This window comes from Callorhinchus milii, unplaced genomic scaffold (assembly GCF_018977255.1).
Source record: "Callorhinchus milii isolate IMCB2004 unplaced genomic scaffold, IMCB_Cmil_1.0 Scaffold8, whole genome shotgun sequence".
In the NCBI taxonomy this organism is placed as follows: Eukaryota; Metazoa; Chordata; class Chondrichthyes; order Chimaeriformes; family Callorhinchidae; genus Callorhinchus; species Callorhinchus milii.
In genome coordinates this window covers 4,039,147-4,066,061 of record NW_024704749.1, presented here as the reverse complement: position 1 = coordinate 4,066,061, position 26,915 = coordinate 4,039,147, and the positions used below count along the sequence as shown (strand labels likewise).

The 26,915-nt window shown below is 51.5% G+C and overlaps 1 protein-coding gene across 1 annotated transcript in view; it reads left to right on the top strand.

The window, feature by feature from the left end:
• Positions 1–26,915, top strand: part of LOC103189867 (RNA-binding protein Musashi homolog 1) — a gene marked incomplete in the record, with an annotated part of 79,612 nt that overhangs the window by 9,337 nt on the left and 43,360 nt on the right. Inside the window, 2 exon segments of the mRNA XM_042337348.1 lie at positions 5,802–5,843; positions 24,377–24,469. Of these exon segments, the coding sequence (XP_042193282.1) occupies positions 5,802–5,843; positions 24,377–24,469 (135 nt within the window).

Below are 26,915 nucleotides of genomic sequence, written 5' to 3'. Positions count from 1 at the left end.
GGCAGTCAGGCGGGACCTTGGTTTAGCATCTTGTCAGGAAGACAGAGCTGCAGTAATAATAGTAATAATAATCCTTGCATTTGATATAGCGCCTTTTCACGTCTTCTCGACGTCTCAAAGCGCTTCACAGAACACACTGTAAAGTGAATTGACTGTATATTTGTGGGCGAACGCGGCAGCCAATTGCGCACAGCAATGTCCCACAGACAGTAGTAGATTGAAAATGAACGATTTATTATTGTTTTTGGTTTTGGAGGGATTATTATTAGGCTCTGTGTGGAGTAAGGAAACGTGCCCAAGGTTTTGCCCTGCTGGGAATTGAACCCAGGTGTCTCGCTTGCAAAGCGAGTGCTCTAACCACTGAGCTGCAGGACTCCACAAACATCTCGCACTCACAGCTCTGCGTTGGGAGTTTTAGCTTAAACTGAAGAGTTCAAAGTCCTAATAATACGACAACAGCAAATTACCTTTGTACAACGTCTTTCACGTCAGGAGGACGTCCCAAGGCACTGGACAAATAAAAGGGCTTGAACCTTCCGACTCAAGAGGTGAAAGTGCTGCTGACTGAGCCCGGCTGACACCTATATATAGCATTGTGATCAGGAATGGCAAACAGACTGATATGTTTATCCGCTCCCTCGACAAGTGCCCCAGGAGCCTCCTTGGCTGAGTGAGTTAATGCCACACTGCCCAGTGGATCAGACAGAGCATCATTTAGATAATAATAATAATGATAATGATAATAATAATAATAATCCTCTGTACACGATGCAGCATCTTATCCCTCCATCAAATCTTCTGACACCTCTTCACGGGATTTTCCTGCGAAGTGTGTGGCGATTGATATTCGGAGGTGAAGCTTGAGGAATGGGGTTGGGGGGTGCGGGCGGGGGATGGGAGGGCGGGGGCGGGGGGGGGGGGTGGTGGAGCCAGTCGGGATTCGCTTTGGTGACTCAGGAGGGGACTCTGTGCAATAACTTTCTATGATTATTTTACCTCCAAACAAGAAATCCCTGTTGAGATGTTTTTATTTTTTGGGTGGGAGGGGTGGGGTGGGGGTGGAGGGGGTGGGTGGGGGGGGGGGGAGGCTTGGTGGCCGAGGCTGATGGTGGAGCAGACCAGTCTGTTCAAAAATGGCTCCCGTCTTGGCAGTGGACGGGCTCCAGTCTCTCCATGTTACATAACGTCTCTCTGTTGGACGATTTGTGTGTGTGTGTGAGATTGTGTGTGTGTGAGATTGTGTGTGTGTGAGATTGTGTGTGTGTGAGAGTGTGTGTGAGAAAGTGTGTGTGTGAGAGAGTGTGTGTGAGAGAGTGTGTGTGTGAGAGTGTGTGTGTGAGAGAGTGTGTGTGTGAGAGAGTGTGTGTGTGAGAGAGTGTGTGTGAGAGAGTGTGTGTGTGAGAGAGTGTGTGTGTGAGAGAGTGTGTGTGTGAGAGAGTGTGTGTGTGAGAGAGTGTGTGTGTGAGTGAGTGTGTGTGTGAGTGAGTGTGTGTGAGAGTGTGTGTGTGTGAGTGTGAGCGAGAGCACGCGTGTGTGAGCGAGAGCGCGCGTGTGTGAGCGAGAGCGCGCGTGTGTGTGCGAGAGCGCGTGTGTGTGAGCGAGAGCGCGTGTGTGTGACAGAGTGTGTGTGTGACAGAGTGAGTGTGAGAGTGAGTGAGAGAGTGTTTACGTGTGAGTGAGAGTGTGTGTGTTTAGATGAGAGTGTGTGTTGAGGTGAGAGTGTGCGCGCGAGAGTATGTGTGCGTGTCAGGGTGCGCGCGTGTTAGAGGGTACGAGTGTGTGTGTGCGCGAGTGTGTGTGAGTGTGTGTCAGAGAGAGAGAGTGTGTGTGTCAGCAAGTGTGTGTGTCAGAGAGTGTGTGTGTGCAGAGTTTGTGTGTTTATACAGTGTGTCTGTGTGTGTGTGTGAGAGGGTGTGTGTGTGAGAGTGTGGGTGTGTGAGAGGGGGTGTGTGTGTGAGAGTGTGGGTGTGTGAGAGGGGGTGTGTGTGGGTGTGTGAGTGAGAGAGTGTGTGAGTGAGAGAGTGTGTGTGTGAGTGAGAGAGTGTTTGTGTGTGAGAGACTCTGTGTGTGTGTGTGTGTGTGAGAGACTGTGTGTGTGTGTGTGTGTGCGAGAGACTCTGTGTGTGTGTGCGAGAGACTGTGTGTGTGCGAGAGACTGTGTGTGTGAGAGATTGTGTGTGTGTGTGTGAGAGAGACTGTGTGTGTGTGTGTGAGAGAGACTGTGTGTGTGTGTGTGTGTGTGAGTGAGAGACTGTGTGCGTGTGAGAGTGTGCGTGTGAGAGACTGCGCGTGTGAGAGACTGTGCGTGTGCGAGAGACTGTGTGCGTGTGCGAGAGACTGTGTGTGTGCGAGAGACTGTGTGTGCGATAGACTGTGTGTGTGAGAGAGACTGTGTGTGTCCGTGTGAGAGACTGTGTGTGTGCGTGTGAGAGACTGTGTGCGCGTGTGAGAGACTGTGTGCGCGTGTGAGAGACGGCGTGCGCGCGTGTGAGAGACGGTGTGCGCGCGTGTGAGAGACGGCGTGCGCGCGTGTGAGAGACGGCGTGTGCGCGTGTGAGAGTGGGTGTGAGAGCAGGTGTGCGCGTTTGAGAGCGGGTGCGGGCGTGTGAGAGCGGGTGCGGGCGTGTGAGAGCGGGTGCGGGCATGTCAGAGCAGGTGCAGGCGTGTCAGAGCGGGTATGTGTGCGCATGTGAGTGAGAGCATGTGTGTGTGAGACTGTGTATGTGTGAGACTGTGTGTGTGTGAGAGTGTGTGTGTATGTGACAGAGTGTGTGTATGACGGTGTGTGTGTGACAGTGTGTAAGTGAGAGTGTTTACGTGTGAGTGAAAGAGTGTTTACGTGTGAGTGAGAGAGTGTTTATGTGTGAGTGAGAGAGTGTTTACGTGTGAGTGAGAGTGTGTGTGTTTAGGTGAGAGTGTGTGTGTATTTAGATGAGAGTGTGTGTTTAGGTGAGCGTGTGTGTTGAGTTGAGAGTGTGTGTGCGTGTCAGGGTGCGCGCGTGTAGAGGGTACGAGTGTGTGTGCGCGAGTGTGTGTGTGAGTGTGTGTCAGAGAGAGTGTGTGTGTCAGAGAGAATGTGTGTGTGTCAGCAAGTGTGTGTGTGTGTCAGAGAGTGTGTGAGAGAGTGTGTCTGTGTGCAGAGTGTGTGTGCAGAGTGTGTGTTTGTGTGTTTATGCAGTGTGAGTGTGTCTGTGTGTGCGTGTGAGAGGGGGTGTGTGCGTGTGAGAGGGGGTGTGTGCGTGTGAGAGGGGGTGTGTGCGTGTGAGAGGGGGTGTGTGCGTGTCAGAGGGTACGCACGTCTGCGCGAGTGTGTGAGTGTGTGTCAGAGAGAGTGTGTCAGAGAGAGAGTGTGTGTCAGAGGGAGAGTGTGTGTCAGCGTGTGTGTGTGTCGGAGTGTGTGTGTGTGCCGGAGAGTGTTTGTTTATACAGTGTGAGTGTCTGTGTGTGTGAGAGGGGGTGTGTGTGTGAGAGGGTGTGTGTGTGTGTGTGTGAGAGGGTGTGTGTGTGTGAGAGGGGGTGTGTGTGTGTGAGTGTGTGTGTGTGAGAGGGGGTGTGTGTGTGTGAGAGGGGTGTGTGTGTGTGTGAGGGGGGGTGTGTGTGTGAGAGGGTGTGTGTGTGTGTGAGAGGGTGTGTGTGAGAGGGTGTGTGTGTGAGGAGGGTGTGTGTGTGAGGAGGGTGTGTGTGTGAGGGGGTGTGTGTGTGTGTGAGAGGGTGTGTGTGTGTGTGAGAGGGTGTGTGTGTGTGAGAGGGGGTGTGTGTGTGTGAGAGGGGGTGTGTGTGTGAGAGGGGGTGTGTGTGTGAGAGGGGGTGTGTGTGAGGGGTGTGTGTGTGAGAGGGGGGTGTGAAAGAGAGAGTGTGTGTGTGAGAGGGTGCACGTGTGTCAGAGGGTGCGCGCGTATGAGTGTGTGTGTGAGAGCGTGTGTGTCAGAGAGAGTGTATCAGTGTGTGTGTGCGCAGAGTGTGTGTGTAAGCGTGTGTATGTGGGTGAGAGCGGGTGCGGATGAGAGAGCGTGAGCGAGCGCGCGGGCAAGAGAGAGCGCGTGAGTGAAAGTGTGTGTGAGTGAGTGAGTGTGTGAATGTGAGTGTAAGTGAGTGAGAGTGTGTGAGTGAGAGAGTGTGTGAGAGAGAGTGTGTGAGTGAGAGAGAGTGTGTGTGAGTGAGAGAGAGTGTGTGTGAGTGAGAGAGTGTGTGTGAGTGAGAGTGTGTGTGAGTGAGAGTGTGTGTGAGTGAGAGACTGTGTGTGTGAGCGAGTGTGTGTGTGTGTGAGCGAGTGTGTGTGTGTGTGAGCGAGTGTGTGTGTGTGAGAGACTGTGTGTGTGTGAGAGACTGTGTGTGTGTGAGAGACTGTGTGTGTGTGAGTTTGAGTGTGTGTGTGTGAGTTTGAGTGTGTGTGTGAGTGAGAGAGTGTGTGTGTGAGCGAGTGTGTGTGCGTGTGTGAGCGAGAGTGTGTGTGTGGGCGAGAGTGTGTGTGGGTGTGCAAGCGGGAGTGTGTGTGTGTGTGAGTCGGAGTGTGTGTGGGTCCGAGTGAGCGGGAGTGTGTGAGTGTGGGCGAGTGAGTGTGTGTGCGTGAGCGAGAGAGTGTGTGTGTGCGCGAGCGAGAGTGTGTGAGTGTGTGAGCGAGTGTGTGTGAGCGAGTGAGAGAGTGTGTGTGTGCGCGAGCGAGAGTGTGTGTGAGAGAGTGTGTGTGTGTGAGCGAGCGAGAGTGTGAGCGAGCGAGAGTGTGTGTGAGAGAGTGTGTGTGTGAGCGAGCGAGAGTGTGTGAGAGAGTGTGTGTGCGCGAGCGAGAGTGTGTGTGAGAGAGTGTGTGTGTGAGTGAGCGAGAGTGTGTGTGAGCGAGTGTGCGTGAGTGTGTGTGTGAGCGAGCGAGAGAGCGTGTGCGCGAGGGATCGTGTGTGTAAGCGAGTGAGAGAGCGCGTGTGTGTGAGCGAGTGTGTGTGCGTGAGAGCGCGTGTGCGTATGGGGGGTGGGGGGTGGGGGGGGGCGATGGGGCCGATGTGGGGGGGTTGGGGGGGGGGGGGGCGATGGGGCCGAAGTGGGGGGTGGGGGGGGGCGATGGGGCCGATGTGGGGGGTGGGGGGGGGCGATGGGGCCGATGTGGGGGGGTGGGGGGGCGATGGGGCCGATGTGGAGGAGATTAAAAGTGACTTCCGTTTATTAAATTCAATGGGTGCAGATTATTAATAATAAACCTTGTGTTTGACACAGCATTGAGACGTCTCAAAGCGCTTCACAGGACATCCTGTGAGGTGTATATTCACAGAATATATAGTGAATATAACCTGAAGCTCGTATTACTATTTCGGGGAGGGGTGGGGGTTGGGGGGGTGGGGGGTGGGATGGGGCGAGGAGCCGGGTAGGGTCAACAGCGATGCCCCCGTGTGGTTGAATCCTTTTTAGTTTCTTGCCCATTTGGCTGAGTTGGATGGACAGTGTGATTTGGATGACTGAAAGGACTCCAGTGTCTGAGGGAGTTAACCCCCCTACGGTGGGGGGTGTGGGGGGGGGGGGGTGGTGGGGGGAGGGACGGGGAGGCAGGTTGACATGATTCCGCTTCATTCTATTTCACACTCCGCATCCTCAGGATCTGTCGGCCCTCACACTGACTGTAGTGAGTGGGGATGAAGTTGAGCGATGTGATACGGTGTAAATCAGACTCGTGGGCTGCGCAGTGCAAAGGGAAACAGTGCGATGTCCCGGCTCTGCACTGACGTCGATCAATATGATCACTTTTTTTTCGTTCACTCTCTCTCTCTCTCTCCCCGCATTAACGTCTTGTGTTCTGACCTTTTCTTCCCTCGCAGATCGATCCGAAAGTGGCTTTCCCGCGTAGAGCACAGCCTAAGGTAAGCGTGAGCCCGGGAGAGGTGGGTGGGTTGTCTTTGGGGGGGGTGGTGGGGGGGTGGTCTTTGTTCAGAGACTGTAACCGTTTGCCTGTCTGGACGAGGTGATTGGATTTCTACCTTTCCCCAAGCTGCCCAAAGCTACCTTGGACTGGACTACTTGGCCTTCGTTAGTCAGGTCTTACTGTACTTTGTGTGCGTGTGTGCGCGCACGTGTGTGCATGCGCGTGTGCGCGCGTGGTGAGAATTTGAGTGGATTCCTTCATCGTCTTCTCATCCCATGTTCTTCATCCGCCTGGGCTGATGCCTGGAGCTGATGGAGAGGGCAGACTGCTCAGGAAAGCCGCCCAGGGTCTTGTTGCCAATTTTCTCCACAAAGATGTCCATGGTGTGTGTGTGCGTTTGCTGGACTATAGTTTCCTGGGCTGGTCGTGCCCTCTGGTACTTTCCCCATGTGATCATTCTTCACACGGGTGCCTGTTTTGAGTGATGCAAGCCTATTGACTTGTGAAGGGCATCACCGCCGAGCCTAATCACATCTGTTCACCCCACCCCACCCCACACACCACAACCAATTGCATTTACACAGCGCCTTCCACACCGGGAGGGCGTCCCAAAGCTCTGGACAGTGAGGGGTTGGGATCAGAGAGGGGTGGAGCGCAAGGAGGAGAGAAGATGCCCGAAGGCACGGTCGAAAAGGAAGGTCTTGAGGCTCAACACACACAACAGTTTGGGGGCTGTGTTTACCCCCCATCCCCAACCCAGTTTGAGGTTTGACCGACTGTAATCGGAGCACCAATCAGGGTTCGAACCCGGAATTCTCTGTTCTGTGTGACTCAGAAACAGGAGCAAGAATAAAACTCCTGTCTTTACTTCTCTTTCACTTCGACCTCCACAACCCACCCCCCGCCCCCCCACCGCACCCTACCCTTCCCCATCAACCCCCCCACCCTCCAACACAGAGCAGGACGCAATCCTGAGACTGTCTCCACACCACAGCATCTTTCAGTCCATTCCGAGTCCTGCCAGCCCGAGAGAGAGGAGCAGAAAGAAACATTTTACGTTTTATTTTCCTCCAGTTGGAAGCTTAGCTTACGAAATGCACCCGTGAAGCGCTTCGAGATGTCCTCCCGACGCGAAGTGTAGGGGTTATTGTTTATCATCCGTTGCTGGTCGGGTCACAGGACCTGATAACAACCAAAGCTTCGAAGTGTTTTTTTTTCCCCCGTGTGTAATTGGTAAAACTCTGCCACCGCGGTGCACAAATAAGTTAATAGCCTTCTAAGTAATAAGGTGACAGAAGGTGGGGTTAGCTCCAGAGGAGAGAATCAATGCAGATTAGCGAGTCAGTAACATAATGATTAATACAGGCCATGTGGTGTCTAAGGTTGGTGGAGTCTGCAGCCCAGCTTCTTAATGGGGAGGCTTACACAGTGTTTTGGAGCGTGCTCTTTGGGGAGCAAGAGTATTGTGTTTCTTTATTCTCATACGCTGAAGGCCCTGATCATTGCTGGGAATGGTTTTGCCACACTGGCAGCCACCCGGACTCACTCGACCCTTTAAAGGGTGAGCCACGAGCAAACGTTTACAGCGACCGAGCACCTGTCTGCAGTTCTGTTGCCCGCCGTAGACGTTCGGAGCACGCGTCCTGTGTTGGCTCTTTTCAGAGCGATCCCTCCAGGTCTCTCTTAAGCGCTGCCCGCAGCTGACTGAGAACACCAGCGGAGCAGGGGGAGGGGAGGAGGGGAGCAGAGGCGAGAGTTGGACACGTGGTTGAATGGAGAGGTCGTAAGGCGAGAAGGGAGGGAGAGGGTGAGGCAGAGGGACACTGGGATGGAGGTCTAGAGAGCCGGGGGAGAAGGGAGAGGTGTGAAGCAGCCTGGTACTTGTTGAGGAAATGGGGTTGCAATGGGTCATGGAGTTGGTTGGGTGGGGGGTGGGCGGAGGAGAGGAGAGAGACTCCATGGAGGGATAGTCTGTGTCGGCAGGCATTCGACCTTGGAGAGTGTTGTCCACTGAGCCTGTCTGCCCTCTCCGTATCCACGTACACACCTCCCAGTGTCCCAAGGCGCTGCATAAATGTAAATTCTGTTGTATTGTGTGTGTTGGCGCGCGCACGTATGTTTTTGTGCACGCCTGTGATTGCGGCCTGTGTGCCCATGGTTGAGTGTTTGTTGGTGTGTGTGTTGTGTGGTGTGTGTGTGTTTGCTGACTGTGTGTGTTGGGTGTGTATGTGTGTTTGTTGAATGTGTGTTTGTGTGCGTGTTTGGTAGGGGCAGCAGTAGGAAAAAAAAACACGAGAGCAATAACACAACTCGCAAGATGTCTTGGGCGGTTTGGAATCAGCACCGTGTTTTCTAACCGCTGCCTGAAATCCTAAATAAAGTGGGTTGTGAGTATCCCATCAGACCTGAGTGTAATTACATTTCTTGTTTTGATTCTCGGCAAAATTGATTAGTGTTTGTTTACTCTGCTCTTCCACGGGTTCTGCTCTGCTCTGCCTTAATTTGCTGTTGGTTAATTGCTGAGAAGAAGGCTTTGTGAAGCTGCCTGGATGTTTTCCTGACGCACGTCAACCTGGCTCCAGCCGCCTTAACCCCGAATAATGAGCTTCGGGGGCTTGTATCCAGGGCCAGATCCCTGACACGACGTGACCTATGCTGCAAATGGAGCTCTAGGGTCACCGACTACCTGAGATTGCGCTCGGGCGAGCGAGGTTCGGAAAGAGAGGGGAGGCTCCTCCCGGCGTCCTGGCCGACAACCTTCCCCCTGCCCACCCCACCACACACACAACCCACCCCTGAGAAAATCCACCCGGACATTACACGGTCAACCCACTTCACAATCTTACGCTTTGAGACGTCCTTCCTTTGTGGAAAAGGCTGTATCAAAGGTAAGGGTTGCTTGTTTATTGCTTTGCATGATACCCGCCACGTGGTATCATTTGTTTATTATATCCCCCCCCCCACCTCCCAAGGCCCCCACCACCACCTCATCTGAAGCTGCCAGGGTTCGGCCCCACAGGCACCAGACTCTTGTGTGTGAGCCGGACAGTGTGCGTTGCCAGAATACCTGTGACTGTGGGCAGCTACAGCAGAACCTGGCTCTGCCCTCACCACCACCCCCCCCCCCCCCACCCAAGCCCTGAAATTCCACCCAGTCTTAGCCTGCGAAACCATTGGATCATTAATGTTTAAAGGTAGACGTGTAACTGTGGAAAGTTCTGACTTAATCTGCATGACGGTTCTTTTGAAGAACGTGCGGGAGAAATGGCTTGTAAATTACGGCTGAAATTAAGAATTTTCCACAATTCTGCGGCAAGTTAAATTTAAATGAAAGGCAAAAATTTGGCTCACAGACTAACAGAGTCTGTTTGCAATGGATGCACAATTTCTAGCGGGCGGAGTGCGTCTGTGTGTGTGTGTGTGTGTGTTTGCGTGTGGTTGTGAGGGGGTGGGGGTGGTCGCTCGTCAATGATAAGGAACAGAAGCTCGAGGTGGGGGGTGGTGGGGAAAAGTTGTCCAGGGGGCGGCTTGCAGGAGGAGGGGGCTATCCACAAGTGTTATGGGTTTGTGTGATGGTGGTGATGTAGGACTCTATGATATGGGGCCCACAATTTTAGTTGGTGTGACTAAAGGGTCTTAAGCGTTGCCCCCTCCCCACCCTCCCACCCCCTCCGTCCGCCTGTTTTCAGATCGCACATGAAGATCTTGCTCTTCCACAGTACCTACAGTCACCTCCCCCTCTCCCCTGGGCTCAGCATCAGGCTCCCAACACGGTTAAACACTCCCAAGAGGCTGCCCCATGTGAAGGACACGGTACAAACACAAGTTGTTGTTCATGTTGAGTTGAGCGAGTGTCAGCCCGGCTGTGTTGCGTAGGAATGGCAGAGGTACTGAAAACCAGCGTCTCTGTAAAGTGTGGTAAATCTGAGGTTGATTTGGGCATCTTTAAATAAATTAAAATGTTAGAATTCCCCCTCACCTTCCTCCTCCTTCTCCTCCGCTCCCTCCTCCTCCCACCACCCTCACCTCCCCCACCCCTTCCGCAAATCAACCGCGAATGAAGCCCGTAACAGACTCCAGAGAACAGTTCCTGTGATGGGTTTAGGTTACCACTCACTTTACTGAGACACTGTTTTTCACTCTCTCTGGTATTCCTTCAAGGCACGTCTCAAGACACCCCTCCCCTCCCACCTGTTGACCAAGCCTTCGGCCACCCTCCTACCCTTTACTCTCCGTGTCCTCCACCCTCCCTGATCCCAATCCCCCCAGCTTGGGTCCAAATCTCTGACCGACCAGCGGCTTGGGGCGTCCTCCTGACATCCACAAATGTAATTTTGTTGTTGTTGTTGTTGCATTCCAACAACACTCGGGCAAACGCACAACTCAACATCGACAACCATTTGAGGCAGGTTTTTAACAAAGCCACCTTAAATGCCGGTGTGTGTGTGTATATAATATATATGTCAAAAAATAGTTATTTGTCAGCATCGTGGGCCACTGTAAACCCTCCTCAGCTCCCATGTGCCAAAGTGCAACCCGCTGTATCCAGTTTTAACTTGGCACATACGCGAGCCAAAACACATTGTATACCTGTCAGCCGTCCTGTAATAAAACAGGAAGGAGGAGCGAGCTCCTTGCATTAGTCATTGTGGGGTGGGGGGCTTGGGGGGGGGAGGGGGTGCGGGTGGGGAGGGAGGGAGAGAGAGAGAGAAAGGGCACAAGAGGGATTTGGGTGAAGGCAGAGTTACACCAAGAACCCGCACGACAGTGTTCTTGTCAGCAGGAACACAGTGAAAGTTTCTGTGCCCTTATGGTCCGGCGTTTGGTTAAAAACGCTGTATATAGTTTTACAATGATTTTGTTTTGCCAGCAGTGGTGAAGGAGAGAGTTGGAAACAGATACGTCAGTGGGTTACAAAAGGGAATTGGATAGGTATTTGAAAAGGGCTATGGGGGCGGGTAAGAGCAGGGGAGTGGGACGAGTTGGTAGCTCTTTCAAAGAGCCGGCAACAGGCACGATGGGCCGAATGGCCTCCTTCTGTGCTGTAAGGTTCTATGATTCTTAGACCTAAAGTCAGCAGGCGACATTGATCCAGTGCAATGATTACGGTTTGCTCCTTTTTTTTTTAATCCTCCTTCACCCCACACCACAGCCCCCCAACCCCCACCCCGAGGACACCAATGGCTTTTTTTTTTATCTGTCCCTTGTGTTGTTCTGGGTTGGGGAGGTGGGGGTCGAGGTGGGTGGGGGGGGAGGGTGGGGTGCGATTTCTGGGCCATTGCTGCTGTGACTTCCTGCGCGCCGTTCATGAGCACTCCCTGCATGTAAACGGCAGGGATGGCATGCGGGAAGTCAGTAGGCATTGAAGGGTGGGCGGAGGGGGGGGAATGACGGTGCAAGTTGCAGGGGGAGGGGGGCAGGTTGCGGAGGGTAAATCCACCTAGGCCTGTTTGAAATACCATGGGTGAAAGTTCTGGCTCTGCAGATTCGCTCCGGGACAATACGTTAACCCATTTACTGTCCGGATGGATTACCTCTAATGCTATTGGGACAGCGGGTGCTTTCTGCTGATGGCTCGTGTGAACCTTGTCTAAGCCTTTAGGTTAATAGCATAGAAGCCGGGAGGGCGGGCGGGGAGCGGAGGGGGTGGGGAAGGTTGGTGGGGTGGGTTCTGTTCTGGCCATACGTGTGGGCTTCTGCTGGCTGAGAGCTTTCCACTTGCTGTCCCCCATTCCTGAAGGAGTCCAGCCACCGCCTCGCTGTTTTGATGAGCGAGCAATGTCCTGTTTCTTGTTTTCCTGACTTTGACCTGGGATTGCAATTAAATTATTTTGGGACGGCTTATAGCTTGTTCGTCCTATGAGCTGACCGCGTAATCCAGGCTCAGCGCCTGAGTATGTGCTTGCAGAGCACAGCAGAGCAGAGAGTTGCCCCAGTTTCATCTTGGTGACACTAGATCCCTTTCCACGATCTTTCTCCCCCCACCCCACCCCACCCCACCCCACTTACGCACACCGCTGAATGCATAGATCCCGATTGTAACAGAGACCCCCTTTGGTATAGCGCGGGTACCGTTTATAGTGAGATTGTACTTAGGACCTGCTTTATTCCAAAAGCATGGCTGCACAGCGCACAGGAAGCGATGTCGCGGCAGCCATGATTTTATGGGGCATCTGGGCCTGATCTTAGGTACGGAAACTGCTGGGTTACAATGTTATTTGGTGTTTGGCAAGGGTCGGAGTTGGCGGTGGCTTGCGTTGGATGTGGCTTAGTCTGGGCCAAGTTTTGGCGGCTCCTGTCAAAAGTCAAAACAAGTTGGGTTTCAGCTATTGGTTCAATTTCCATCAGATGCTAAAAATGAAGCATCAATGTATGAATTTTAATTCTTTATATATATATCTATATGTATAATCTCTTACTTAGAAGGTTCTGGATTCAAGCCCCATGTCTCGATTTTTGAGCACACAGTCTCGGCTCACACTCCGTGCAGTGCTGTGGGACGTCCTACCGATGTGAACGGCGCTATGTTGTTGTTGTTGTTGGCGTGGGGAGGTCTTTCAGTGTCAGAGGTGCCATCCTTCGGGTGAGATGTTAACCTGAGGTCTCCTCTGCCTGTTCAGGTGGATGTTAAAGATCCTATGAAAAAAGAAGGGTGTGGTCCCAGGTGTGCCCATCACTCTCCAATACCTTGATCAAATGACCGCATGAAAATGGCCACTTATGAGACACCCAGTGCCTGTGAGACCTTATCTCCAGAACAACAGCAACAATTTGCATTTACCTAGCGCCCCTCACACAGGGTAGCATCCCAGAGCGCTTCTTGGAACACATCTCGAAATGAGTTAGCGGCTTCAGGATAGAAAGTGAGAACTCCCTCCACTCTCAATTTCAAGTCAAATGGACTTCACCAGAAATAGCGATGCTCTCCCTATGTTCCCGGTATCTCTAATGCGCCCGGGTGGCTTTCTACAAATCTCTTGAATTTTGTGTGGTGGGCAGATCCTTTTGACTCGGAGTGTAGAGGTGGGCTGGTAGAATGGTCTTCAACCCCCTTGGTTCTGTGTGAACCGTGTCCTTGCTCGCTGCTGGACGAACACTCCTCTGAAGTTGACCGGGCAGAGGGTGGGCGGGGGGGGGGGGAGGAGGAAATCCCAAGTCTTTTAATAAAGATGCTCTTGTGCGCATTATTGATGGCTTTGTGAATCTGCTCTCGTTCGCTTCGGATAACAGGAGGCTGTGCTCTGCTCAGACCGGGCTCAGGCTATTGTTCCGAGTCAACTTGAAAGACTGAGAGGAAATTGAAATCTGGAATTCATAAATAAGGATTACTTTGCTCCTTTTGTTTTCCTTTGATGTTCTGCTGTGTGCTTCTATTCAAGGCTCAGCTGTGTGTAAGCTGGGATCTTGCGCTAAAACTCAATGAGAAATGACAACTATAAGACCATCTTAGCGTTGATTACAATTGGAGCACTCGGCCCTTGTCCAGGGTGAGAAAAATTCCACTTGTTACCGCGCCCTTGGGCAAGTTACTGTTCAACTGTGTCGGAGCTTTGTATAATGAGCGGCCAACCTGTGAGTAACTGAGAGGTGTTGGTACTGAATCCCTCAGCACTTTATGGATACTCTCCTCCGCTGTTTAAAATGAATCTTTTCCCCCTCCTTCCCCCATCGCGCACCCACCTTCCCCTCTCCGTTCCTCAGCCCTGAAGTCGCTGATTTGTGCTCGTGGAACTAACAGCCTTCTCTTACGTCACCCAACAAGCAGTTGTTTATGTATGAGCCGAGGCAATCGGCAGGATATTTGACTTTCAGCAGCATCTCAGCCGATCCCGAGTCTGTCGTGACGCAATATGGAGTCCTGTAGCGTATTGGTTAGAGCACTAGCCTCGCAAGCAAGAGGACCTGGGTTCGATTCCCAGGCAGGGCGAAGGCTTAGGCAAGTTTCCTTACACCTCTGTTCACCTCGCAGTCAGTAGAACACGGTTGTTAGTTGATTGGCAGATTGCTTTCCCGGGGGCAATTATGCCTTCCAAAAAATTAAATAAATGAAAATAATTTGGTCACTCAATCCACGACTGTTTGTGGGACATTGCTGTGCGCAATTGGCTGCCGTGTTTCACCCACAAAACATCCAGTGAATGACTGATTTATTTTTATGGCACGTTGGCCAGGACCCTGGGGGAAAGTCACTTTGCTTTTCAAATAGTGTCACGGGATCTTTAACATCCACCTGAACAGGCAGACAGGGCAGGGCCTTGGTTTAACATCTCTACCGAAAGGCCGGCACCTCTTGACAATGTACCGGTTCCTCAGTGGGAAAAGTAAGGCTTGTGACATTCCTTGACAGAAGGGGTATGTTATCGATTGAGCTTATTTTGGTTCTCAGCTCTGTTGGGGGGCGGGGAGTGGGGAAGGTGGTCAGGGAAATGTGGGACCAGATCATTGGGAACAAAGCCACCTCAAGATATACATGTGGAAAATAATGGTGGCGTTTCGATGTTCTCTCGTCACTGAACGTTGGGCAATTCTGCCCATCAAGCCTGTTCGACTACAGTAAAACTCACGTACTTTGCGTGACTCATATTAAATGTTTGGTCTCAACTGATGAGAGCTGTGTGAGGTTTATTGATTGTGCCTGTGGATCGTGCTGCATCTTTTAATCTAATTTTCCAGCCTTTTCTCCCATGCCGCTTGATAGCCCTTTCGCTTCCCCAATTACCGTGTAGGATTGGGAGCCGTACGGAGTCCCAACCGGCTCCTTTGTACTCCCGAGATTTAAGCTTCCGACCAGGGGCTGAGGAACAAAAAACAGGCCCAAGGTAGTCACAGGCACGAGGCATGGGGGGAAGGGAGAGAGAGAGACAGAGAGAGAGAGGTGGAGTCATTAGAAGGATTCATTATGCAGCCCCCAGGGTTGAATGGGAGATTAATAGTCCCTCTACCATCCTAACCTTTATAGACATGCTGGGCTCTTTGCTGGTTGCTACGGGAGGCAAGGTAAAATAAACAATGGCATTCCATTAATCATTCCTCCCTCATCCTCCTGCACTGAGCTTTGTTTGACCGCTTCCCACACTGCCGTCCTGTCCAAACAGACTGGACGACACAATAGGCGCCGAAACAAAAGTTGTGTCTTTAATTCCGCATCTCCAGCGGGAGAAAAGATTCCAAGATAAATAATTGCCTCCATCGCCGGGTGGTTGGTTATTCGGAGTTGCTATGCGTCGTGGGGGTGAGGGTAACGCCGTAAATGAGCTGGGAAGCGGATGAATCCTCTGTGATGGAGTCATCTGGACAAGGTTACACTCGGTGCTAAATTGTGCCGCTCGCCGTGAAGGAATGTTTTGGGATCCCTCGAGTGGTATTGCCGTGAGATGGATTGAGCTGGGTCACTGGGTGCCGCAATGCGGGAGTCCTGTAGCATATTGGTTAGAGCACTTGAGAGTACTGGGGTTTGATTCCCAGGCAGGGCGAAACTTTCGGGGTGTTTCCTTACTCCACACACACGCCTCTGTTTACTTGTCCAGTTGTTAATCGAATGGCGGATCGCTTTCCGGGGGTAATAATCCCTTAAAAAAAAATCATATAGTCAAGTCAATCCACGACCGTTTGTGGGACACTGCTGTGGCGAATTGGCTGCCGTGTTTCGCCCACAAAATGTACAGTCAATCCGCTTTACGGTATATTCTGGGAATATTCTGATATAAGGCGCTATATCAAGTGCAAGGGTTATTATTTATTATTACTATTATTGTGCTGTGTCGTGCTGTTCCGCTCAGTGGGACACGATCTGGACAGTGATTCATTCTCCTGTGGCACTGATTGTGACCCTGGGCGAGCACAAGGCAAGTGGTGACGTTTGCACAGCACCAGGCCTGTTTTATGTGCATCCAAGGAAATTTGTTTGGAGGGGATTGGGAGGTGGGGGGAGAGAGAGCAGGAAGATTCTTGATGGAAAGTCTGGCAGTTTGCTCCAGCAATCGAATGGGTGAAAAGCGTGTGATAATGGGAAGTGGGGAGAAAAAAAAGAGAGTGGGACGTTTTGGGGTTGTGTTGGGGTGGGGGGCAGAGATTTACTCGGTGTTCAAACTCCCAGTGGGAGGGGGACATCGGGTGAGGACAGGACTGAGTTTGTTTGTGATTTAAACCCCTTCTCTGCAAACTGTGAATGCCCTCCTTACCCTTAACATGCACATCAACAACAACTCGCATTTACGCAGCGCCTGTCACCCGGGATAGTGTCTCGGAGCGCTTAACAGGGGCAGAGCCTGACGCCGAGCGAGGAGGTGACCATAAGCACGGTCAAAGAGTAAGGTGAAGCACTCCAAGACACCACTGGCAAGCAAAGGGCTCTGTATAAATGCACATTGTTGTTGTTGATGAATGAATAGAGGCTACTTAGGGCGAGGATACTAAAGGAGCAGCTGCAGAACTATCTGTGGTAATGAAACTGGGAATGGGTCAGGAGCTTCAGGGAACTGGGATAAGCAATGGGAACAGTGGAGTGTCGAGGAGTGAGAGAGGAGAGTGAGGCTTCCTGTTCAAACACCATTAATAGCATTGCAAAGTTGCGTGTTTTGGAAACTTTTAAGGTGGCCTCTCTCGTTCTGCTGCTCCGGCTGATTAATTTTGTAACAGAATCACTGGATCAATTATTGAACTGATTCATTGAATATTCATAACGCCATTCAGCTCAACATACTGCTGAGTGAGGTGCTTACTGCACAGTGACACAGTCAGTTAGCAGGTGACTTGGCTTGGGCTGTGAGGCTGACTATGGGGTCCCTTCAGGTTGTCTACAGTGATTAATTGCAATCAGAATCGGTGGTCGTACCCTCTCGCCTCGTGTGACTTGCGGACTACGGCAGGTCACCCTGCAGCCCAGCTCAGGAGACTGGAAGCCTGACACTGAGCTGGGGTGGGGAGGGAGGAGGTGATTGTAAGATGGTTGAAGAGGAAGGTCTCCAGTACTGATCTAAAAGAGGACAAGGAGGGGGGCAAGGTGGGGTGTGGGGGGATGGTGGTGGGGGCAGGAGGCCAGAGCCAACCAAGCGGAGGCAGCGGGTCATGGAGTGGGGAGAAAGCAGGTCTGTGACAGGCTGCCCAGGTCCGCCTAGAAAAATCACACAGTCACCACCAACAACCCCCCCAAAAGATAACCATCACTGCAGGCAATGCTGCCGGTCATCGTGACTGGGCTTCTGCAGGTCCTGAAATCCTGTGCCACGCGTAGAGCGAGCAGCGAAGGGACATTACAATGAGCCCATTGTAGCCCTGGGTCAAGCCCGCTGCGAGTTTCGCCTGTTTGCCAAGAAAATAGTCATTCATCTGAATAATATTTGTGAACTTTAATTGCTGCGTTGTTTTTGGAATGTCAGCTGTTGCTTCATTAGGGAGTTCTTGGGTAACCTCCACAGCAAATACGCTGCCTCGCTGCTCTGCTGGGAAGCATTCTCCGGAGAGACAGCGCAACCTTTTCGGTTGATCATCTTCTATTTTAGACTTACTTTCCTCTTCTCCCCTTGTTGTTTGCGGTGTCAGCCTGGTTCGGCCGGTTGTTTGGTAGCACTCTCACCACTGAGTCAGGAGGCTGTGAGCTTAAGCCGCAGGTTGGGACTTTGAGCTTGCACTCTAGACTGACACTCCATTGGGGTGCAGGGTGGGGGGGTGGCGGGGTGGGGCATGCTCTCGGAGGTGCTGTCCTTCAGACGAGACGTTAATCCGAAGTCACCTCTGCTTGATGAGGGGGAACAGGAAAGATCCCGTGGTGCTAGTCGAAAAGAGAAGGGAATTTCTGCCTGTGTCCTGGCCAACAATTGCCTTGGATAAAATTAGTTATCTACTTCATGGGTGTTTGCGAGATGTTGCTGCGTGTAAATTGGCTGCCACGTAAATTGGCCGCCTGGAAAAATGACACAGTCGCTACACTTTTTACAGGAAATCCCTGTGAAGCGCTTTGAGACGTCCTGATGTGAAAGGCACTGTACCCATTGCAATGATTGGCATTGTCTCAGCCCGGTGCTGAGGTAGAGGTGGAGCTAGGCCGTGGGGGGCTTTATAGGTGGTCCAATCCACCCGACAGTTCGGGAAAGTGTGCGCGTGCGTGTGCGCATGCGTGTGTGTGTATGTGTGTGTGTGTGTGTGTGCGTCTAAGTTGGGAGGCTGACCGCGTGCGTGTCATTGACCCGTGGCAGCCATCATTGTTAAACGTGTTATGTTCGATTCATTCACAAAACCACAAGAGAGCTTGGGTAAAGAAAGAGTTTGACCTCATCCTTCCAGCATACCCACCCTATTACAGCATCAAGCTGCAGCTTAAATTAGTCCAGTGTCCTGGTTTCAATCACCCGTCCTGGTAACCCGTTCCAGCTGTTGGATCCAGCCCTCTGTGTAGAAATACTTCCTAGCTTGTCCTCATATTGCCCTTCACAACCCGGAGCTTGTTGCCTTCTTCTGCCGCTGCCTTGGCCTATCTCACCGTATTGTTCGGGGTTTACTGTTTCTATTCCCATTGAGCATTTTACACCTCTCTTTTGACTCTGAAAGTCAACCACAACAGCAACAAATTATACTCGTATAGCGCCCTTCACGTTGGAAAGACGCCCCAGGGCGCTGGACAGTCAGGATTTTTGGACCCGAGATGGGGTCAGGAAGTGGGGGGAGTGCAGGTGGGCTGGGTGGGGTGGACGAAGGTACTGTCGAAGAGGAAGGCCTATCGTATCACACTGTTCCTCATAATTTATCCCTCCTCACACTGTCGTTACCCTCCTCCGCACTCTCTAGGGCTCAGACGGTTTAGCTCCTGGTTTAAACACTCTCCTGTTTTTACCGTCCAGGCAGGCAGTCCTGGGCTGAACTATTTACCAGTCAGCAGGGACCTATTTTCACAGCAGTGAAACGATTTGGAATCGCAGGCTGTAAAAATAACAGCACCAAGTGTAAAAAGCATCTCCCGTCCACTACTTTACCCCTCGGAAACCCAGCAGATAACCTTGTAAAAAGCAAAGCTGTCGACTTGGGAGCCAGAGTGCTTTCAGCCAAAAGGAAATAATGTTCCAATTGGATATCAGAATGTGACTGAATGAAGATGTACATGAACTCTCCAGTAAATGCGCGGAGGTTTCAAATAATCATAATACTACTAATAATAATTCTTGCATTTGATATGGTGCCTTGTCACGTCTTCGAGACGTCTCAAAGCGCTTCACGGAATTACACCCCAAAGTGAACTGCCTGTACATTTTGTGGGTGTCCCACATCAGGTGAATGGCCAATTTCACCTGGGGCGTTGGTGGCCAAAGCGCTCCACGAGATCTTTAACGTCCGTCCGCCTGAACGGGCAGCGTGCGCCCGAGAGAGGGCCGGTGAGGAGCAGTCTCTCCCGGTGTAAACCGCAGTTGTGAAAGTTCTGTTTGCTTCCGTCACCGTGGCTTGTCACTTACGCTCGCTTGCTCTCGTTCCGCAAGGTCTCCCAGTAGCTGTGTAAGCTGGTGAGGCACCAGGCACGTCAGAATTGCTAAGCGAGCTCTCGGGTCTGCATCTTAACCTAATACCTGTTGGTTGGAGATTAAAACCTGTAATGCAATCTCTGGTTCCAGCTGTACATCGGGACCTCTGACCCCTTTGCACTTTTCTACGTATCTGCTGTTCTACACGGGTCAGATTCTGATTGCTTCCCCATCCCCTGAAAGGCCCCTGAGCTTTGCTGGGTGTAGTTTATTGGGGGCTGGGGACACTCTGGGACCTCACCCGAATGCGCATGCTTCACGCGTCAGCCCGGTCAACGAATGTCATGAACAACAACAATTTGCTTTGATACAGCGCCTTCGCGCGAGGTAGAGTCCCGGAGCGCCTCAGTGTTCTAACAATAACTTGCATTTCCACAATGTTCTCGGGGAGCTTCACATTGACTGAGCCAGGTGTTGAGGGAGGTTAGAAAGAGGGAAGAGGGAATGGAGGGGGCGTCCACAGGCTTGGTGGAAGAGGTAGGTTTTAACAGTACGAATCCTTGCATTTGATAAAGTGCCTTATCACATCGTTGAGGCGTCTCGAAAAGCGCTTCACAGAATCTATTTCAAAGTGGATTGCCTGTGTATTTTGTGTGCGAAAAGGAGCAACGAATTGCGCACGGCAATGTCCCACAAACAGTCGTGGATTGAGTATGTTTCTTTCTCCCTCATTTTCTCACTCTGTTATAGCGCAATACAGATTTATGCTCGACCGGAGCCTTTCCAAGTCTGAAGTACATGCCAAATTGCTTAACCCAGTCCTGCCTGGGCACTCGAGCTGATGGTGGGGTGGGATGGGGGTGAGATTACCGAAAGCACGGTCAAAGAGGTAGATCTTAAGACTTGACCTTGAACGAGGTGAGGGAGGCAGTGAGTCGGGGAGTTGTGGGGGGACTCCGGGATGGAGTTCCAGAGCGCGGGGAACAGGATGGCTGCTGATAGGGGGTCTAACGCTTTGGGACGTCCTCCTGACGTGAAAGGCGCTATACAAATGTAATTTGTTGCTGGGGCGGATTAAGTGGGGGGACGTGAAGCAGGCCGGTGCTCGCTGAGCGAATGGAGTGGCTGAGTCGGTCGAGTTTGAGGGGGTCACAGAAGGAGTGTGGTGCGAGACAGTGAAGGGATTTAAAGCTGTTTCAAAGCATTTTTGTCTGATGGGAGTAGATGTGTATGTTGTATGTGTGTGTGTGTGTCAGTCGTGTGTGCTCATCTGGCTCTATTACTGTCTTAGCTTTCTTTTGTCTCTTTCCCCCCCCACTCCCTCCCTCCCACCAACATTTCAATCCCTGCAAGATGTGCTGCCTTAGGTGTGAGGGCTGGTGGTGGGGGGGGGGTGGGCGGCGGGGGGATAATAGCCAGACAGGCTGTGTTATAAGAGCCCTGGTTTGGTTTCCCCGTTTCCTCGGGAGTGCATATTTCGTCCACTTGAGAGAATCGAGCCATCTGCCAGTGGAAGCCGTCTCTGTGTGCGTCAATCTCTCTGGTATTGTTCTTGTGTCTGGTTCTGAAGGTGCCTCTCAGCAGGCGCTGTCCAGAGACTACAGTCTACTTACTCTTCTCCCCCCGCCCCTCCGCCACACACACAACCCCCACTCTTCTCTCCTCTCTCCTCATCTCCCTCCTCTGCCACATTAGTGACACCAAATGGAAATATGACCATCTTCAGCTTTGAAACTCGAAGCACGCGGAAATCTAGTTGACGGTTCTGCATCTGTTCTGTGCCACGCCCAGGTCTTCACTTCTGGTGGATGTGCTTATCGCTTTGCAATCTGATATTAGGTTTTCAGGAGTTCCTTTATGTGCTGGTGGTAGGATTACTTTTGCATTGTTTGTCATTAAAACATTTTTATTCTCCTTTTCTCCCCCCCCCCCCCACCCTCCAACCTCTTCTCCTCTCCATCCCCTGCAAAGTCTTACTAGTCCATATCTTTGCTCGACCACCTCAAACCCACATTTGCAGTGCACACACACCGTTGTCTGGCGAGAGGGACCCTAGGTTCGATTCCCAGCGGGGCGAAACATTAGACAAGTTTCCGTCCTCCACGCACACGCCTGTTTACCTAGCAGTAGGTCGGAACCTGGTTGTTAGTCGATTGGCGGATTGTTTTCCTGGGGGGCAATAATCCCTTCAAAAATAAAAATAATAATTTGATCACTCAATCCACGATTGTTTGTGTGGGACACTGCTGTGCGCAATTGGCTGCCGTGTTTCGCCCACAAAATACACGATCAAGTCACTTTACAGTATATTCTGTGAAGCGCCTCGAGACGTCTTGAAGACGCGATAAGGCGATATATCAAATGCAAGGGTTATAATTGTGTCCAGCCTGGCCTGAAGAACCACACACACACACCAAAGGAGGATTAGCTTTCTCTAGGGGGTTACTTCCTTCCTTTGCCTCCACAGAGACAGATCCCAGGGAAAAAAAAGTGTCTCTTTGCCTTCTCCAGATTCTCCGGAAAGCAAGCTGCCTTGAATTAAGTCTGTTACTAAGTGGAACTTGTGGGGGTGGGGGAGTCGAATGGGGGTGGGGAGGGTTTTATGTGGGGGATGAACGACCTGTTAAAGCGGGCTACTCTTTGCATTATAAAAAGGTGCAAGAAAGAGCAAATAGCCTGATACCAAGTGTAAAGGAGATAAGTCACGAAGGCAAGATAAGGAGAAGGAAAGCTTTGAGTCTGCAAAGGAGCAATCGGGAGGGAACTTAACTTAGTATATCAATTAGTTAATGGTCTAGATAAGATAACCCCTGCTTCAGAGTAGACCAGCTCTGCTTTTACAAAAGGAGTTTGCCCCCTGAGGCAAGCTAAAGACAACGGCAACAACATCAACAACAACTTGCATTTATAGAGCGGTCTCGAGCGCTGGGAACTATGTAGTAAAGTAAAAGACGTCGTCATCATCATTATTATTATTATAACAACAATCTTCCCCCCCCTCTTACCCTCTTCCCCCCTTCTTACCCTCTTCCCCCCCTCTTACCCTATTGCCACCCCCTTACCCTCTTCCCCCCCCACCCCTTCACTATTGCCTTCCTCCCCTCCCCCACCCCCTGACCTTGAAGAAAACACAGGTCCTCTCCTTAAATTTAGACCCTGAAACATTTTCCAGATCAGCCTTGTTTTTGTGTTTCTGGGCTGTCTCATCTCTCCTCCTCCTTCCCTCCGTCCCTCCCTCACTCTCCCTCGCCCCTGTTCTGTGGGTTGATCCTCAAATACTGACCTCTGACACCAGTCGGGGTGGGGGGGGGCTGTTTCCACTGAAGTGATTTGGTTGAAAATTGCAACTGCTGCTTAATATCAGCGAGCAAGTGAGAAAATGGAAAACAGGAGCGTTGGCTCCTGATGTAGGTGGAACCCGAGGACTGGGGTCACTGCACTGTGGCCTTTTGTAGTTCGAGCTTTAGACAGGAAGGCCTGACCGCCCGCTGGGTCTGCTTTTACCAGCAACCGCCCGCCCTGCTTACTTTTCATCGCTTGTCCTTGCACCTTCACGTTTTCTATTTAATTACAGGGTTTCCTCCTTCCCCTCTTTCCTCTGTTCTCTCTCCCCCCTCTCCGCCCCCCGCACACCAGTGAAATTGTCCCCTGAATTGCCTCTGTGCAGCGAAATTGTAGTTTTCGTACGATAGCCTGTCTAGGGAGAGCACTTTCTGTTCACTGTACTCCCCTCTGTACCTTCAGTCAAGGATAGATGGGACCTATGGTAAGGAATCCTTGTGTTTTGTGCATCCAGCACGTCCTGACTCTTTGGTTACTGGCAGCCTGGCTCAGTTGATGGCACTCTCGCCTCGTGAGTCAATAAGGTTGTGGGTTCAAGCCCCACGTCGGGATTTGGAACCCGTACAGTGAATTCTGACACTCCAGTGCAGGGCTGGGGGTGTAGTGCATTGTCGAAGATGCCGTCCTTTGGATGAGATGTTATACTGAGGTCTGTCGTGGCACTATTTGAAAAAGAGAAGGGGCTTTCTCCCGGTATCTTGACCCAACAATCCCCCAAATAAAAAAAAATTGGCCTATATATATTACATACATAAAAAGTGATCGATGGGGGAGAGGAACGAGAGGAATAAGAGGAAGGGGATTGAGAGTCAGACACAACACCAGGATTGTGCATAGGCTCAGTGAGGGGGAGAGAGGAGCCAGAAAGGTTGGGGTAACCAGAAGTGATGGCGGGAGCTGAAGGCAATCGAGGCTCGTTCAGGACTTGGATGTCTTTAGAGGCAGACGTGTGGTCAGAACATTAATAGTCCTGAAATAGAGGGGGAGGCAGAGAGAGATTTATTATAATAATAATTTTCCTTACATTTGAGACGGTGCTTTTTGAGTCAGAAGTACGCCTCAAAGCGCTTCACAGGTTATACGGTAAAGTGTAGCAACTGTCTACATACAACAAACAAACACTCCTCCAGATAAATTGGCCATTCACTTTGTGGCTGTTTGCAGGCCTTTTGCTGTGTACAGATTGGCTGCTGTGTTTGACTATGCTTGATGGCAATTCCCTTTGAAGCGCTTTAAACTTTTCGAAACTTCCAGGCAGGCGCTGCGTTAAGTAAAAAGAAACACAGGGGGAGGTGAGAAAAAATGTTTTCACACAGTGAGTTGTTGGGATCTGGAATGCATTGCCGGAAAGGCTGGTGGAAGCCGATTTGATAATGACTTTTAAGTGAGAAGTAGATAATTATTTGGGGAGGACAAGTTGGCAGGGCTATAGGGAGAGTGCGGGGGAGTGGGATTGATTTGGATAGATCTTTTCAAAGAGCTGGTGCAGACACGATGGGCCGAATGGCCTCCTTCTGTGCTGTATGATTCTACGATTATAACTATTATTGCTACGAAATAAATAACTTAAACAATCATCCCGTTTAAGGTTCTTCTTGCATCATTGAGGATCCGGTGCGGAGCGACCTTTGACTGGGGCTGTGCACCACACAGACCTGCGTTCAGAGGGTTTCGGACATGCAGGACACAAAGAAAAACACAGCCCCTTTTAACTAGAACCTGCTTTTCCTCCCTCCATCAGATGGTGACCAGAACAAAGAAGATCTTTGTGGGCGGATTGTCTGTAAATACCACGGTCGAGGATGTCAAGCAATATTTTGACCAGTTTGGAAAGGTGAGTGAAAAGAGAGCTTCCCCACACCTCCCCACCCCCCACCCCCACCCACCCCCGTCTGTTTCCTGCTCATCAATTGCATTAAGTCTGACCCGTTTACATCATCTAATCACTTAAGTCACACATCTGCCCGAGTCCCGCTACAAGAGTTTATATTCCACGCCAGTTTCGCGTACTTTGTGTGAGTCGTATTTTTACTGTATTTTTAAATATTTCCCTTGCAATAAGGCTCGGTATCCTCTCCCTCCCTCCCTCCCTCCTTCCCTAGGTTTAAACACCAGGTTGTGGGCCCCACCAGCCCACTAGATTCAGTAGGTTGTGCTTTAATCATTCATCCAGCAGCTGAATGCAGGGGCCTCTCCGCTCCTCTTCCCTCCCTGTTGGTGCCATAGTCACCATGGAGACCCGGGCCCGGAATGAGAGCAGTCCCAAACGACTTCTTTTGTTCATCCTCAATTCAGGCCGTGCGGAGAGGAGGGGTGGGGCCAGCGATGCAGCCTCTCCCCCCCCCCCCCCCACTCCCCTTCCCCTTCCCCCTCTCTCCTCCCGCCCGCCCTCGCTCTCTCTCTCTCTCTCTCGGGGGAAGTGACCCTGCGCGGGGGGTGGGGAATGGAGGGGTGGGGTGGTGGTGGGGTGGGGTGAGGGTGTGCGGCGAGACTCGCCCTCAGCCTCCCTCTCCCCGGACGGACGGACGGAGATGGACGGACGAGCCGTGGCTCGCTAATCTCCTCGCTCGGTTTCCATGGAGCCAGGCACAGCTTTGGGATACAAATGAGGAGTTGCGAGCATTGGCTGGTTGGCTCTGAGTGGAAACTTGGGATCACCGGTCTTAACAATTGATGGCTCGGCTATTCCACCCCTCTCCCCAAGGCCCGACAAAGGGAATTTGTAATGTCTTTGTTGGGTTCAAGGCACGAGACCTTCCCCCACCCTTTCCCGAGGTTCATTGTGCAGTTCGACTGAAATCTATTTCAGGGTGGGTTATGAGAGAGGGAGGGAAGGAGGGAGTGGGTGGGTATGAGTATGTGGGTGAATAAGGGGTTGGGGAGGGAGGGAGGGAGGGAGAGAGAGACAGTAGTCCACGCTCTGTTTACCCTCTCGCCGTCAATGAATGTCCTTTGAAAAACAAAATGGAAAGACGATTCCTTTATCTGTTGAGTAAATGTTGGCCTCAGTTGCTGTGCATGTGCTTTGCTTTTGATTTTGCAGCAATCGCAGCCTCCCCTACCCCCACCACACCCCACCTCACACTCCCTGCCCCCCCCCCCCCCCCATCCCCTGCACAATGTGGGGTCCGACATGACGTCGGGGTGAATTCCATTCCATTGAAGTAACTTCAAAACAATCACAAGGAGATTCTTCCCCTGTCCTCCATCGATGAGCCAGGCTGGGCTGTGCTGCCATCAGCAGTGCCCTGGAATACTGCGGACTCGCCCGACTCAGGAACCGGTCTACAGAGACCGACACAGAGGGCTGGGCTCAATTCTGACTTTCCGTTGCCAAATGTGTCACCTTGGAGCCAGTTCAGCTCCAAGGAGACCCCGCTTACCTCCGCCCACCCCCACACCAATATAATAATAATAATCCTTGCATTTCATATTGCGCCTTATCACATCATTGAGACGTCTCAAAAGTGCTTCACAGAATGTATTGCAACGTGGAGTGACTGTGTACTTTGTGGGCGAAAGGCGGCAGCCAATTGTGTGTGCGCAGCAGCGTCCCACAAACAAACAGTCGTGGAGCGAGTGACCAAATTTTTATACGGAGGGTCGTCACCTCTTTCAAAACTCTCCTACAAGTACTTGTTTTCCTCGACTGAGCTTCCAAACACCTTCTTCCTCTTACTTTCCCCCTCCCGCCTTCACACTTTGCTCAGTGTTCCACGTGATCCATCCACGTGTCTGTAAAGTGCGGGGATATGTTCACGAAAGGTGAAATTGCAATGTCGTTGTTCTGTTCTCAGGCTCAAAAGCTCAGAGCAGTGCTCGTTCACACCCAGTTCATTAAATGGCCCCGAAAGTGACTAATAATAAATTGTCAGAGAAGCAAATCAGTATGGCTCGCTGTGTGCGATGACAGTAAATGGCTTAAAATCCCCATCACAGCGCTTACCTACAAATTTTTTTTGTGATCCTGGTTCAAGCTGTTTGTGGGTTGATGGTTGTTGTCAGGGAGTTGGTGGAGAGATCAGAATCTACAGCTGTGCAAAGAGCGGAGTGGACACGCACACTCAAGACTTCGCAGGATATCAAACCCATCCTTTCCACGCCTCGCTTAATTGCTTGCCTTCCTGAAACAAAATTCAGGAATACTGTAACTGTTGTGCAGTAATTCGGAATCCGGCTTAATCTCCATACCAACCTGTCAGCTCTCTCTGCTCAGCAGACTCTGGCCTGCTGCATGTCCATCAGCGGTCGGACCTTCAGCCTCTCTGCCCCCATCCTTT